Genomic DNA, 15856 nt, shown 5'->3' with positions numbered 1-15856 from the left:
TATGAATATGATACTCTCATTAACATAAAAAAATGTCTTTCTCAGAAGAGATCTGGCAAAGAGGGAAGCAACAACTATAACATAACAGTTGTATAAATATATTTTAAGTGCCAAAAACGATTGGATTGATTATAATGTAGAACACAGAAGAACAATAACGCAGAGTCATAAAGATTCTTACAAAACATGTAATTTCTTTATTTTATTTATAAGACCTTCGTAAATCCTGCTGACTGCAGACTATCAATATAACCAAAGATATTGATGAATTAAAATGTGAATATATACACTTAACTATATATTTTTGGCATTGTATAATCTATTTGACGTGTAGACTGATACTGATAAATCAGCTAACAAAAATCAGTTTAATAAAAGAAATTATAAGTCAGAGCCACTGTTTAGTACTACTGCACGAACACAGCAAAGAGCAAATGTAAACTGATGCAGCCCCAAAAGATCTTAATAGAGGCATGAAAATCGTTTTCTGTATGCGATTGGATGTAAGGTGCAGAATAACGATCTCCAGCATGTCCCTGGTGGTCTAGTGGTTAGGATTCGGCGCTCTCACCGCCGCGGCCCGGGTTCGATTCCCGGTCAGGGAACTAGCTTTTTCGTGTTCTATGATGGCTACATGTTTGTTTTCCAATTACACAACTACTTCTACTGGCACGGAGAGGCTAAGCTTCACCTGTTTTTTTTTTTTTTAATCTCTGACCCTAGTATAAAAATATTGAGTCATAACCAAAACTGAATATTTACTGTTATGTATTATGTTTGTTTGCACGTAGTCTTGTTTACACTCGTACCGTTTACCTGAATGAGCTTGTTTTTTGCGTGCAGTTACTGGACTTCATAGAGCATTAGAGCTAATCAGCTAATCACCAGGACTCACTAATCTGAAATAACTGACAGGATCGAGCCGATCCAAAGCGGGGTGAACCTGCACTCCTTTGTTAGCCGCCGCTTAGCTGGAGAACCAGCTGAAGTTGTGATTGCAAACCCTCACGTTTGTCATGCAGGTAGAGAACACCCACCCGAGGTGTTTCCTGGGCTGCCTATTCTTGGCTGGTCTCTACGTTGGCAGTTTGTACGTCTGGAGAAGCAGCTCACCAAGGTATACAGCTCACCAACAGGCATGAGAGAAGTGCTGTTAGGCCAGACAACTAAACTTAAACTGTGCGTGCAGGGATCATCCCAGTGTGATAAAGCGTCGCTGTGCTAGTGTGCTGCTGGTCTCTGTAGTGTCACCTGCAGTTGTGAAGACATGGATACACTGGGCTGATGTCAAGGTGAGTATACTGTAGATAGTAACATTTCCCCTGGAGGATTTACCTTGTGACCCGACAAGTTTCAGCACTATGAGTTTAACTCAACTCTGTGACAATTTAAACTCCACCTATCGTTCAATTCTGAATCTGTTTGTTTATTTGTCCCGATTGTTACCTTTGTAAAGGATCTTTTCCATCAGTAATCTATACCAATCAAATCAAATCTGTGATTACTGCTCATCTAAAATTAAATGTTATGAACAATATTCCCAAAAGTATTTGCTTTTTTTTCTTCAAACTCAACTTGAACTTGAAATATCCGTAAGGTTTAATGTGATGTTGCTATGATGTAGCTATAACAGCTTCAACTTTTCTGGGAAGGCTTTCCACAGAAGAAGTGTTTATGGGAATTTTTGACCATTCTTCCATCCCAAAGGTGTTCCATCAGTTTGAGGTCAGGACTCTGTGTAAGCCAGTTAAGTTTTTCCCCACCAAGCTTGCTCATCCATGTCATTATGGACTTTGCTTTGTGCACTGGTGCGCAGTCCTGTTGGAGCAGGAAGGAGTCACCCTCGTCCCCAAACTCTTCCTATAAAGTTGGGAGCATGAAAATGTCTTGATATGCTGAAGCATTAAGAGTTCCTTTCACTGGAACTAAGGGGCTCAGCCCAACTGAAAAACAACCCCAGACTATAATCCCCCCTTCACCAAACTTTACACTTGGCGCAATGCAGTCAGACAACCACCAAACCCAGACCCATCGGATTGTCCATCATCCACAGAGCACGTCGCTATTGCTCTGGAGTCCAGTGGCGGAGTGCTTAACACCACTGTATATGACACTTTGCATTATTCTTGGTGATGTGAGGCTTGGATGCAGCTGCTCGGCCATGGAAACCCATTCAATGAAACTCTCTCCACACTGTTCTTGAGCTAATCTGAAGGCCACATGAAGTTCGGTGACTCGTTTCACTTCAGTGACTCGTTTAAACGTCATTCTCACGGTTTCTAAAACACATTTTGCCCTTCAGGCGGACGTGTCTGTGTGGGAGTTGATGGGACTTCGCATGGACGGTTTGGTTGCTGCATCCATATTACCTTTATTACTTACTATGGTAAGTCAGGGGATCCCATATCTGATTAACTTGATTCTGCATTCAAAATATTAATATAAATTTTGTTTAGCATACATTTGTAACATTTTGCTTCATTAGAGATGGAAAAGAATAGTACTGATTTCAAATTGCTTAACTGAGGGCACAAATATCTCTGAAGTTTTATATGTAGCGCACATTAAATACTTACAGATGAAAACCCAGGATTTATTTACATTTACATCATTAACATAAGATTTGTCAGAAATGAAGAAAACCATAGTCAATGAGTTTTTCAGTAGCTTCAAACAGTAATCTGTAGATCCCGTTTCTCTCATACAGCAATATATTTATGCTTAGCTGAGGCATGCTTGACATTTCAGAGATTTATTTCCATTCCTGCTAAGCGTGGCCTCAGCTTAGCTTTGCAACTTCCATTAAATGTCTACGTTCTGCAGTAATATCCCCATGGGCGAGTTTAAACCACACACTGACAAATGTACCCTGTAGTTTCCAGTTTAATCTTTTTTTTTTAATTTACATCCTCTAGATTTTATAAACAACTGGTTTTACTCTCCCACGTCAGGTTTTTTATCTCGGCCCACTGGTTCACTCCGCTATAGACAACCCCAAAGGCTTCACCGGGGAAATGCAGTGTGCACTGGGTACGTTTGTCTCTATAATAACTGAATGTTATGTTGGGTTAACTGGAATCAGAGAGCTGCACATGTGTGCTTTCATGCACTTCTCCCAGATGTTCAGTCATGGAGGCGGTGTGCGGGGGACGCAGTGTGGCTCAGAAACCAGGTGGTGGCACCAGTGACAGAGGAGCTGGTGTTCAGAGGGGCCATGCTTCCTATGTTGGTGCCCTGCACGGGACCCACAGGCGCTATCGTCACCGCTCCACTGTTCTTTGGAGTTGGTATGTGAAAAAGTTTTCAAACAGAAAAAAAAAACATATTTGCATATATTTGAACTATTTCAGATTAAATTTTAACACCAAGTTCGAGAGACTTCTTCTTCTCCCAGCAGTTCCTACATCCATGAACGCTCTCTGTGATCTTCCTCTTTTCCTCCTGCCTGGCAGCTCCATATTCACCCTCTTTTGTCCAATCCAGTCGCCACCCTTCCTCTGCACCAAGGAGGAGAGAATAATAAATGTTGCATTTTGTGCCTCATTTTTTCTTCCAAATCTATGTTTGCAAGTGTTACATTACATTTGGTTTGACTGCCTTTAATGTCAACTGCCTCATTTTAGCTCATTTCCACCATGTCATAGAGGAGCGACGCCTTGGGAAAGAGAGCATGAGTGTCATCCTTCTGGTGGCAGGTCAGTTAGCTGAAAAGGCAAACCATGTTGTCATGATCAGAGCAAGGTGACTCATTTCTTTTAGCTTGATTTTGATCATCTTTATGTGACATGGACTGATAAAACTAAAACTGAGCACTTTGATCGCATCTTTTTTTCTCTCACAGGGATGCAGTTCTTGTACACAACTGTTTTTGGTGCTTTTACTGCCTTTATATTCATGAGAACTGGTAAGATATGTGATCTATACGATAATTTGGTCACTCATTAGCCTACGATAATCAACCCATTTCATCTGAAATCTTTGTTTTGTTTTGTTTTTTTTTAAGGGCATGTTGTCGGTCCAGTTTTGTGCCATTCATTTTGCAACAGTCAGGGCCTGCCTGACATCAGCTCTGCCCTGCAACACCCTCACAGTTCAGCTCTGCTCTTCTCATATCTGATGGGAGGCCTGCTGTTTCTGGTGCTGCTCTTCCCGCTGACAGACCAGTACTTTTATGGTCCCATTCCCATCTGCAGCCTGGCTCCCCCTCCAGGGTCGGTTTGCTGAATGAAATCGAATTAAGTTAAATGCGCTCCAGCTCTCCTTCTTTTACTCTGGATTTCATTTTGTGATGTAAAAAGTTGCTGTTTTTTTTTCTTTTTAACAAAACTAAAAATCTATGCGTGTATATATGTCTATGCGTGGGTGGGTCAGCATGAGAGCAGAATGATTAGAGCAGTTTAGACATTTCCTGCATGGTTAAAAATATTTCCTACTGTATTGAAACTCAATGCCAGTACAACTTTCCCCGGTTAAAAGGGAGAAAAAGAGGTGTGTGTGTGTGTGTGTGTGTGTGTGTGTGTGTGTGTGTGTGTGTGTGTGTGTGTGTGTGTGTGTGTGTGTGTGTGTGTGTGTGTGTGTGTGTGTGCATGGCTGAGAAAAACAGATGAACTGTGAAAGGGAAGGCAGTAGAAAAAAAACACATGCAGACAGAGCGATGGAGACAGACACAAACACAGACGATGTTGCCAGAAAATACACAAAGGGAACCAAAGTGAGAGGCACAACTAAAACGTGTGCTATTAGGACAAATAAGGCTATGACAGTCAGGCTGTAGCAGTAAATACAGAAAGAAGTGAGGGAAAATGGTTGGAGTGGGCAGAGAAAAGGAAAGAGGAGAAATGTAAAGGAAAAGTGGAGCGGGAAGAAGCTTAAAGTATTTCCCCAGGGAAACTGAAAATGTGAAATAGCAGAGATGAGGGAGAGGAGGTCATTCAGGGTCTGTGGAAATGGTTAAAGGTTGCATTGGACAATTAAGATTTATGAGTCAGACAGATGTTTACAAATTAAAACAGTGGGGGTAAAGTCACGCATGTTTCTGCACATGTACTACATGCATATCTTAGCTGTTCTTCAGTCAGTAAACTCTGGTCTTGACTAAAGTTTTTTTTGAATCCCATTTCAACTGGTAAGGTTTTCTTTAAGCCTTTATTAGATGGAAAAGGAGAAAAGTGGGGGAAATGACACGCAGGAGATGGTCTGTGGCAGATATGAACACAAACAGCCTTTGGCATACGGGCTGCCTGTTTAACCACATGTACAGACGCTCCTGCAGCAAAAAAAGATCAGATTTTTGTAGTGTTCCTCTGCACACCACCACAGTGGATTTTAAATCAAACAATCAACATGTGATTGAAGCACAGACTTTCAGCTTTAACTCAAAGGCTTTAACAAACATATTATACTGGCTGTTTAGGAATTACAGTCATTTTTTATGTACAGTTCCCCATTTTCAGAAGCTCAAAATGAATTGGACAGTTGACTCATAAGCAGGTTCGTGCCACACTGAGGCCTGTTTTCATGATAAATGTAGCACACGTAACACTGGAAGTTGTTTCAAACTGTTTAATTTGTAACTTTTGAAGTGGCCAAATCAAAAGTCTGTTACATTTCTAAAAAGAATGAATGCACTGGTTCTCTCAGCAACACCAACAGACCTGAAAGACCACAGAAGATGAAAGTGGATGATGACAGAATTATTTCCATGGTTAAGGAAAACAACTTTACAATATCTAATAATGTAAGAAGATTCTCTGGGAGGTAGAGGTGAAGTCTCTAAAAGAGCCTGCACAGTTCAGAAAAAAAAATATTAGACAGATGAAACAAAGTATAACTTCTACCAGAACGATGGCAAGAGAAATGTTAGTAGAAGGAGAGAAACAGTGTGTCAGGCATGAGGAGGTAATGTTATGATATGATAATATATGGCTTTCAGTGAAACCAGGTAACTAGTGGAGGGTTTTTTTTGATGAAGTGACTCCTGGTAGAAATAGCAGGATTAATACTGAAGCGTTCAAGGCTGTACACTCTGCTCAGATTCATCCAAATGCTGCAAAAACTGATTCGACAGCGCTTCATGGTGAAATAGATACTGGCTCAAAGCAACCCAAGAGTTTTTTAAAGAAAAGAAATGGGATATTTTTCAATGGTAACCCAATTACTTTTCAACCCTCTTAAATGGGGGGACGGTAAATGCAATACATTTGTTAAACCCCTTGAATGAAAGCTTTAAAAAATAAAATAAATAAAAATCTGACTTCAATCACATCTATATTGTTTGATTTAAAATCACCTGTGGTGGTGTATAGAGGCAAAACTCCAAAAAAAATGCATCTCTATCCAAAAACATACTGACTTAAGTATTAAGGCCACGTTTAACTACACTGAGCATTCAAAATGCTTTTGCATCCAAATTCATTCTCAAATTGGCATTAAATCGTGCACATAAGGCAACAGTATACTGCACCTACAATATTAACAGATTTGAACCCTGACTAACGTTTCAGCTGGGCAAGTAACACTGGTTTCAAAGTGCTGCTGGCTAAGATGGGGACTAGGGATCATCTTCAAAATGAAACACAGAAAAGAGATAGAACAAAAATACGCCCTACCTTCACTCTTACACATTTTTCCAAACCAAAATCACTTCATAAGTCAATCTCATCCTGTCGCCGATACCACAGCATTGCAGCTTCACCTTTAGTGTTTGGCGCTGGGCAGTTTTGTAGCTTTATCCGACTGCAGCTGTCTGCACCTGAAAATGACACACGGCTCATGATGTATGATATACAAGCATCTCCTTTTCACGTTGTAGCGTCAGCCGCGGGTGTCACGCTTGGATGGATTGAATATTTCAGATTTAAAAGGATTAAAAAAGCTTTTTTTTCCCCAGATCTTTATTTATTCAGGGATAGACTGCTCATTTGTCAGCATGCTCCTTCCCTGCTTCGCTTTCCTACATTTCAACTCAGTGATCCTTGGCATCTTTCCAGCTCAACAAGGTCTACTAAATTTGTGGGACATTGCTGCACTGACTCAAACTTGGCAGCAGGTTTTTGTAAGAAGCTTCTGAAAGAAAAAGGTGGAACCTGCTTCATTGCTGGGAGTATTAAACAAAGACAGCAGAGGGAAAATGCATATTTTTGCATTGTTTTAGGGAGTGATTTACTTTGTTTAGACTTCTTTTTTTCTTATTTACTGTAGAAAAGCTGTTTTTTGGGAGAAAAAGAGTAGGAAAATGAGCCCGGATCAAATGAGGGACGTGGATGTGTGCAAAATGTGAAGTTTCCAGGATATTAAACGGTGCAGAAATGAGTCAGACACATGACCGTTCTACACATCAGACGCCCGTCTGTCTCTTTGTTTCTCCTTTTGTGTCCTCTCCTTTCTTTTCGCAGTTGATGGTTTTGCCATTACAAACACACACACGCGCGCACACACGAATGCTCCCTCCCTGGAGAAATATTACTGTATCGTGAAATGCAGAGCAGAGAAGTGTCGTCCATGTGTGCATGCGTGTGTCTATGGAAAAGCTGAGCCTGTCATCTGGTAAAGAAATAATCTGTCAGGAATTATCCTCTCCCAGTTTTCTGTCCTCCCATTCTGCCTCTCAGCAGTTTTTAAACCTTGACTCGCTGTTTGTCTGAGGTTTGTTTATACATGTGTGATTCTGTACATTCAGCTGACTCCTATTGCAGTTAATAATACATAAATCATTGCCTCCTTATCCTTTGCTACTCATGTTCCTTTTTATTTCGCTATGCTAAGCTTCTTTTTTTTACCTGCAGAGTTTGGTGGAGAATGTTTTATCTTGTTTTTCATGTAAGCAAGTAATGAAGGAACTTTTTAGCATTTTCAGCTTGTAGTTGAGACGATGTTTGCACTGTGTGATGATTTAACTATTAATACGTAAAGGTTAAAAATCAAATGAGACACCTTCACTGCTTTGACATAGCTTCAATGCTTATTTACTGACTTGCAGCCGTCCATACATTTTTAGCCGATGCATCCAGTAATTGAAGACTATAACCAACGGGAATTGATCTCCTCTCGATTTAACAACTGGAGAGCAACCCAGGTCGGTTCAGACGTTTGTGGTATAGATTTGTTGACAGTGTGGGTGTGGATGGAGGGCATCTGTGTCTGCTGTGAAAGATGAAGCATGTGGACGTTGTAGAAGAAGTGGATAAAAGTATCCTCTTTTTCCTCCACTGAAATTACCAGGAATGCCTACAGTCTATTATTTAACCACAAGGCCACTGCTAATTGTTTCAGTGTGTGTGTGTGTGTGTGTGTGTGTGTGTGTGTGTGTGTGTGTGTGTGTGTGTGTGTGTGTGTGTGTGTGTGTGTGTGTGTGTCTTAAAACACCAGCGGTTGGGAAAAATGAACAACGTGACGTGTCCTGCTCTACTTGATATGGCACAGATGCTGCAACAGGCCTGAGTGGTGCGATTCTGTACTCCCGTGACCCAAGACCATGAGGAAATAACTAAACAGTTTCACTGGCATCAGACGAGCTCAGGAACAGAGGCATAACTAATTTGTTTAGTCCCAAAAAGCCTCTATTAGCATTTAAAGCCTTGCGTTTTTATATATTTCAATTATGTCACAACATAAGAATTAAACGTTTCTATATACAGCACTCTATGTTCCATTTACTGACAGATTCTTGTGCAAAAGCAACCAGTCCTTAAATGTAAAAATCCATGTGGGTGAAGGCATTTCCAGCAGAGCTCTCTTCTGCCAGGAATGCCTTGCTCTCACACTCACACCTGAAAGTTCCTCAGTATAACTGCAGGGTGATCTGTTTGACACTGAGCAGCTCCGCTAAAGCATCTGGGGCTCTTTCAATGTATCTGCCCAGATTTATCCTACTGACTCACTGATCCATCCAACAGCCTTCTGGGAGAACAGACACAGTTTAGTCCAGCGAGTTCAAAATAACACTTTTTGGGCTCGTCCTTTCATCTGAGAGAATATTTCACATTTAAAAAAAGGGGATCCTAGTGAAGGTGAAGTAACTGTTTAATTGTTTTTAAGTGTTTCAAGCCAAACAACTACTGGATTCCATTCCATGATTTAGTGTCCATATATTTATGGTCCCCAGAAGTCTTGGCTTATCCCTGGAAGGTCAAAGTTCACAGGTTCAACCGCATGAACTGTGCTGACTTTGGCAATCCCTTTGTTTGTCGTGAGCTTCACATCTGTGATTTTTAAGTGAAACAAACTCAGACTGGAATGGAATTTGGTGCAGACATTCATGTTCACAAAAGTAAGATTTCTGTCTTTCTTTCATTGTGCTCGTGTGCAAGCATCAACACTGGCACTGCATTTAGCTTCAGCTGGCATTTGCATTTGTTTATTAGGAATTTGGTGAAAATTTTACCTGCTGAGGGGAGATGTGAGCTTCTTGCAGTCTATTAAAATTCATGTCACGTGTTCTTTTCCGTATGGAAAAAAGAGCCCAAAGTGTGTAATACATATAAGACATATAAGGTTTAGTGGCCACAGAAGAACATCAGATCAAGAACATCTACCGGGCTGTTAAAAAATGAATTAGTGGTTAAAATGAAATGGAGAGGTTTTGGAGCTGGAAGGTACAGTTCAGCTGCTTGGAATCCAGAATCTGAGAATGTATCAGAGCCAGTAATGATATGTGGCAAGCGGCTCGGAGTCAAGGAGGTAGAAAGTAAGCTGTGACCTAGGGGGCGGCACATATTAAATCAAGAGCTCTGTATGTTCCATTAGACGTCTTGGACACACTGTGTTTAGATTAATGTGAAGAGGGGGGATTGGGAGTGCAGGGCTATGGAAAGGAGAGGTTTTGTCTGTTCTGTCAATTACAATTCTGGAATCTGTCTCTGGGGCGGGGCTATAAGGCCAGGGGGCGGGGCTAATCAGGCTCCATGATTGAATAAACAGAAGTTTGGGGTGAAAACTGGGGTTCTGGAGAAAAGATTGCTGATCTGGTTGCTCAAATAGCTAAACCTGAGGAGAAGAAGGAGAGGGGGGAAAGCAAAAGAATTCAAAGAAAAATAAAGGAGAGACACGGGGAATGAAAGAATAATAAGGAAAGGGAGAAACAGCTGAGTGTTGGGGTAGTCCAAGAAAAGCAGGAGAAGTGGGGAGACAGGAGCAGGATGAGGGATGTTGAAAAGGAGGAAAGGGAGGTGGGGAACAAGATCGAAAGGCTCTTTAGGTTCTCCAGGATCCTGAGGTTTTATGTTTGTTCTCCCCCAAGTTCCAGTGGTTGTTACATAACTGGAAAAGACTGCTGAATAGTAAGATTGTGTATGGTCTGCCTGCCAACACAATCACAGCACAGCCAGCCGACTCATCTGCTGTACACTGGGAAAACACGAGCTTGGATGTGTGGCTTGGATTAGCCACACAATGTGTAGCTAATAAGTTCAACTTTGAATGCAGTGTGACTTTTCCATCCCATCATCCTTTGTTAAGAGGCTACAGAGGTGAAATCATGCTTTCATGTTTAAATTGTATCAAAAAGCCTTTTTACGCCAGACCAAGAGGAAAGTTGGAGAGTGAAGCAATGACATAAAGCTGCTTGTAATTGACATGTGGCAGGTCAAGCTTCCCACAAAGAAACACGATGAGCATCCATACAGTGTTTTAGCTTTCAGCAGTTCAACAGTCTTGTGCATGGTGGACTTTCAGCTGATAGCTGTTTGTGCCCATCAGCAGCCTTCCCTTCAGTACCTGAATCTTCAAATTGCAGCTGTCGGCTTCATTTAGTGTTCTTTGGCTTTGCTCTTTACATAAACTCATGGAAAAATAGAAAGATCATATTTTTCTTTGGAAAAATTCCATCTCAGTGTTTGACTTTGCTTCCAGACATGCCACTCATCACGTCCAGATCATGTGACAGGAGGTACCCCCTCAAGTCACTCCTGCTCCCCAGTTACTGAGAGGTCAAGCTGATGCACATCTGGCATTTCCTGTTTCCTCTCCTCCATATGCCCCCGAGTGGCAACCACACACACATACACCCGTACATACACACAAAATCACACACACAAGGACACCTACTCATTCTCTTAAACATCTGTGCACATTCAAAGTTATTTTATAACAGCAATGAACCCAACAAACAGTCCAACAGGTAGACCTCTGTTCCACACTCAAATGTTTCCATTGGACTGTAAAGTCTTCCAGCTGGTATGGACTTGGTAGAAAGACGGGGGAAAGACAGGAGGGAGGGAAATGGAAGAAAATGAGAAAAGAGTAAAAAAGACAATAGAAGCGAAGAGAGAAATGAAAAAGATGATGACAGACTGAGAGGAAGAAAATCTGGCAGGTGGGGGAAAGAGTCAGAAGAAGAGGGACAAATTCTGCATCTCACAATGCTGGAGACACTTTCCATCCTGTGGATGCAGTGCAGGGCTTAAAGGCTGTGTGAGACTGCATACGTGTGTCCAAAACCATTGGCAAGATGGGGGACAGAATGGTGCCGTATGGTTTTCATAACACACTCTGAGGGTTTTCAATACCAACCCTGCTCCCCACCTCCCAAGCCCCACTAACCCATCATCCCCTCAACTATTCCCTCATAGTCTCACATACTTTACCAGCCCCCTCTGCTTTTTCCTCTACGTAGCCTCTCCGCCTTTACACCCCAACCCCCCACCCCCATCTTTCTCTTCTCCTAAGGTTCTCTCAGAACTTTGCAGAGGCTTGAAAGCCTGAGCAGGATCAGATGCAGTGCAGGATTTCTGTCCCAGAAATTCACCTAAATTCATACAAGGATCAACTTTATCTATTTTGGACTTAGCTCAAGGATAGATGGACCCATTCAATCATTTTTTTTAAATTCTGGACTCTACTGGTAACTCACTGGACTGTTTTTTGGACTCTACTGGACTAAATTGGACATTCTGGGGTTAATTCTATCGGACTTTCAGTTCAATCTATTTTGTAGTAAGCTCTTATAAAATCTGAGGCAGCAGGATTGGCAGTTTGAATGGATTTATTTTACACTGCAGTTCCTTAATTTTTGAAGAATCTGCCCATCCCAGATAAAATAAGGCAAAGAAAAATAGCTTCAAATAGCTCCTTTAGACCAAATTATGTATTTATTTCTTTTAAAAAAAGTTAAGTCTGGAGTGGAAAGCGGTAATTTGTAAAACTAACAATAGAAGCTCAGTTTGGCTCAGGTGAGTTTCAATAACAGGGCAGAAAAGAAACCAGCTGCATTACTGGAGTATTTATTTTGACAGTAAGGTTGGCTGTCTCATTTAGATGTTGGTGTAGTTTAAACTTCATGTCTTGGAGGATGCAAACAATCATCAGAAGCAGCAGCAGTTGCAGCAGGATGAGTCTTCTGTGCGTGCTGTGGCTGCTGACGGTCTGTCTGGCTCCTGGAAGCCGAGCTCAGAGGCTGAGGGAAGCAGAGAGGGAGAAGCCAGCAGAGAAAGTTCCGCTTATGGAGAGCGATGGAGTCTGTTACCAAGAAGGATGTTACGCTGTCTTCCTCCAGAAGAAGACGTTCAGGGAGGCTGGGCGCAGCTGCCGGGAGCGCGGAGGGACCTTGGCGACGATTTATAACCAAGAAGCTGCGGCTGTCGTCCACGAGCTGCTGTCAGCCATCGAGACACAGGGATCTGAGTCAAAGCTTTACCTCTGGATTGGGTTGCACAGACCTCCACGTCAGTGTTCATCCACCCGACCGCTCAGAGGATTCGTCTGGGTCACAGGCAAAGTCTCATCTTTTTTGAAATTTGAGCTTTCGCTCTTTATAACATTGACATCCATTCACCATTTTAATAGTGTTTGAATAGACTTTGATGTTGATATGTTTAGGTTTTTTTTAAATTATAACCTACAGGTGTCACGCTATATGTTCCTCTATAATCTCTCTGTCAGACTTTGATACCTCGGCCAGTCTGGCTGGACGGTATTTAGATGAACTACTTTTGTTTCACAGACACAGCTGGTGCAGTAGACAATGTGGAATCCATTTTTTTGACCTCACTGCTACCCCTCAGTCTGATTTAGTCATTATGGAAACCTCACCCACTTAAAAAACAAACGCTTTTTATCATCACTCAAAGTGTCTGCTTTGTTCTTCTGTTGCAAATCAAATCCAAAGAGAAATGCAACCGTTTTTATTATTCTTCAGTCATAATTTAAAGGACAAAGCCATGTTTGCTCTCTTTTCCATATAGTGGTAACTAGATACTAAGACTTCACCCCCGTTAAGGTAACTGCAGATGCAGACTTTTCTGCCTAGTTTGTTGCAAACAGTTTATTTACTGTGGAGGAACTGGCCATGAATGTTGTAAATGTACATATGTGTGCACTCAGATGTTTCCATATGATACAGTTAACCTTGGATTCAGTGTTTACGGTTGTGCTAGGTTGTACCACTGCAGCACATTCCTGAGAGAGTAAACAAACTCCTTAAATATATATTGCAGGCATTTCTGCAGCCTGCTTGTTAACAGAACAGCTTAGAGGCAAACCTCCCCATCATTTTGTTGGGCCCACCCCCCACCTCCACTCTTGTGGGGGGTAGAATACAACATTATTTTGCTGTGGCGTTGTTGTTTTTTTAAGTGCCTGTGAGTCAGACTTTGTTTTGACTTTGGCGACTCCTAGGGGCAAATTTAAAACACACAAACACACACACATATACACATTTGAATGCAATTAATGACTGCACAGAACATTTTCCAAATATGACAATATCAGCACATGTAGACTGTAAATATGGGATCTTTATTTATGATAAAGGTCATCCTTTAAATGTGTCAAGTAGCTCTCAAAACTCAAATACACAGTAAACTTGCATATTTTATTTTATTTTTTTAATCTTTGTCTTTGTGTTTTACAACAGGAGACCAGAATGTCCAGTTCACCGACTGGCTCAAAGAATACTCCCCATCAACTTGTGGAGTCTATCGCTGCGTTTCCATGATTGTTCACACATCTGAGAGCGGGCGTGAGAGCGAAGAAGACTTCCAGTGGCTTGACGGCTCCTGCTCGGTTCCACTGAATGGCTATGTTTGCCAGTACAACTACAAAGGCATGTGTCCACCTCTTGAAGATGAGGGTAGAGGTCCACCTGTTTACACCACCCCATTTTACCTTGTCAGCAGTCTGCTGACTCATGTGCCATTTGGGTCTGTGGCCACCGTGCAATGCCCTGCAGACGGCGCAAATCCGGATCCTACTGAGATGACCGCTCTGTGCATCCAGAGAGACGACGAAACAGTGGGCTGGTCCACCGATTCTCCACTTTGTCCACCCATTGAGGAACCACAGAGCCAAGACTGGTGTAGCAAGAACCACGGATGTGAGCAGCACTGCCAGAACACAGACACAGATTACTACTGTTACTGCTCTGAGGGCTTCACAGTAGATAAGGATGGATACAGCTGCAAGCCTGACACGCTGAGCCAAACCAACCCACCTGAGCTATCTGACTCTGCAGGTCCCACCGACTTGCCTCACATCAACCCGGCCTGTGTGGAGATGGGGTGTGAGTATAACTGCATGGAGACCCAACGGGGTCTTCGGTGCACATGCCCCCCAGGCTATCAAATGGCTCCAGATGGCCGCAGGTGTTCCGATGTAGATGAATGTCAGCAAGGACCGTGTCCCCAGCTCTGTGTCAACATCCCAGGTACCTTCCACTGCACCTGCCTTTCAGGGTATCAGCCAGACGACGAGGGCGAGTGTGTGGATGTGGATGAATGCCTCGATGATGGCAGCTGTGAGGGTGTGTGTGAAAACACAGTGGGGTCCTTCAGGTGCGTGTGTGGTGCTGGCTATGAGGTGGGCAGCGAAGGAGAGTGTGTAGATATAGATGAGTGTGCAAGGGGGTCGTCCTGCCAACAGCACTGTCTCAACCTCATCGGAGATTACGAGTGTTTCTGCGACAATGGCTACGACCTGCAGTTAGACAGACACACCTGCCAGCCTTCGCTTGAAGACGAAGAGTATTCTACTCTGACCCCCGACCCGGGTAACTCTGTTCATGTAGCCATCTTTGACCATGATATTCCCTGGTCCTCTTCATTCACTCCTGACCCAAACTTTGAAGTTGACACCAACTTTGATGCTGACTGGGTGACAGAGGCCCCTGAAGGACTTCCCCCCGATGGGTCTCACAGGTCAGGAAATCACCTAAACCAGTGGGACACCCTGTCACCCAGGGGATATCAGACATCCCCGTCCCCGACGCAAAAAGGCAACATAGACAATGAAATTAATAATGGCGTGGATGCTGATGCAGGAAGTAGAGACTCTGGTCCAGGTGTGGCAGAGGACACTGCAAATGGTTCAAATTCAGAGGAAGCTAACATGGAAGGTGCAGAAGAAGCTAGCGTAAAAGCTACGGTAGAAGCAGAGTCTGCTGAAGGTCAACGGAAGCACGACAAGAGCTGGCTGCTCGTGGCCCTCCTGGTGCCCCTGTGTGTGTTCCTGGTAGTAATGCTAGCTCTGGGGATTGTTTACTGCACCAGCTGTGCTGTGGACAAGAGCCTTCGCTTTTCAGACTGCTATCGCTGGATACTCCCCACAACACCTCCTGAGAGGAGGGAAGTGAAAACCCAAGCATGAAACCAAAAATAATCAAACACGCACGGATGTCCTTAAAATGCAAATGTCTGTTAAGATTTGTCTAAAACTGCTATCCACTCATCAAGAAAACTTTTCATTTTTGTCCTCTTGCACAGCTTTTGTAAATAATGTAGTCTGCCATCATTTTTTGTTTTGTTTTGTTTTTGTTTGTTTGTTTTTTTAGAATTCAATAAAAACCTTTAAAACTGAAAAAACTTTGTGTGCTTTGTGTTGGTTTAAATGAAGATGAAAGGAAAGAATGTGTGGTTGTGGTTTTATA

The 15856-nt window shown here is 42.5% G+C and overlaps 2 protein-coding genes and 1 long non-coding RNA gene across 4 annotated transcripts; 2 read left to right on the top strand and 1 right to left on the bottom strand.

Moving 5' to 3' along the window:
* The first annotated feature begins 834 nt into the window (after nt 1-834).
* On the top strand, nt 835-6253 carry LOC309716011 (CAAX prenyl protease 2-like). 2 transcript variants are annotated; one of them, XM_082549564.1, is made up of 8 exons: nt 835-1117; nt 1190-1292; nt 2303-2386; nt 2952-3030; nt 3120-3287; nt 3624-3695; nt 3842-3904; nt 4004-6253. In XM_082549564.1, the coding sequence occupies exons 1-8, from the start codon at nt 1017-1019 to the stop codon at nt 4222-4224; spliced, it is 891 nt and encodes a 296-aa protein (XP_082405690.1). In that variant the 5' UTR covers nt 835-1016; the 3' UTR covers nt 4225-6253. The 2 variants fall into 2 exon arrangements, with proteins under 2 accessions (XP_082405690.1, XP_082405691.1); XM_082549565.1 differs by having other exon boundaries at nt 3624-3741; nt 4004-4163.
* Nucleotides 3303-7889, bottom strand: LOC309716012. Its single transcript, XR_014279350.1, has 3 exons — nt 6609-7889; nt 3583-3704; nt 3303-3497 (listed from the first exon to the last, which is right to left on the bottom strand). It is a non-coding gene; the product is annotated as an uncharacterized lncRNA (long non-coding RNA).
* A 3761-nt stretch (nt 7890-11650) lies between these two features.
* On the top strand, nt 11651-15785 carry cd248b (CD248 molecule, endosialin b). Its single transcript, XM_082548646.1, has 2 exons — nt 11651-12707; nt 13850-15785. Exons 1-2 carry the CDS (start codon nt 12275-12277, stop codon nt 15574-15576), a joined length of 2160 nt encoding a protein of 719 aa, XP_082404772.1. The 5' UTR covers nt 11651-12274; the 3' UTR covers nt 15577-15785.
* Nucleotides 15786-15856: the final 71 nt, after the last annotated feature.

Source organism: Aulonocara stuartgranti (assembly GCF_965226115.1).
Source record: "Aulonocara stuartgranti genome assembly, chromosome: 10".
In the NCBI taxonomy this organism is placed as follows: domain Eukaryota; kingdom Metazoa; phylum Chordata; class Actinopteri; order Cichliformes; family Cichlidae; genus Aulonocara; species Aulonocara stuartgranti.
The sequence above is the reverse complement of the archived record's forward strand: the minus strand, read 5'-3'. Positions and strand labels throughout refer to the sequence as shown.

Excerpts from the sequence above, each read along its gene's own strand:
- LOC309716011 (XM_082549564.1), top strand. The coding sequence starts at position 1,017 with ATGCAGGTAGAGAACACCCACCCGAGGTGTTTCCTGGGCTGCCTATTC. Across the intron at positions 2,387-2,951 it reads TACCTTTATTACTTACTATG|GTTTTTTATCTCGGCCCACT; the intron begins GTAAGTCAGGGG and ends CTCCCACGTCAG. Across the intron at positions 3,288-3,623 it reads TCCACTGTTCTTTGGAGTTG|CTCATTTCCACCATGTCATA; the intron begins GTATGTGAAAAA and ends GCCTCATTTTAG.
- cd248b (XM_082548646.1), top strand. The coding sequence starts at position 12,275 with ATGTCTTGGAGGATGCAAACAATCATCAGAAGCAGCAGCAGTTGCAGC. Across the intron at positions 12,708-13,849 it reads AGGATTCGTCTGGGTCACAG|GAGACCAGAATGTCCAGTTC; the intron begins GCAAAGTCTCAT and ends GTTTTACAACAG.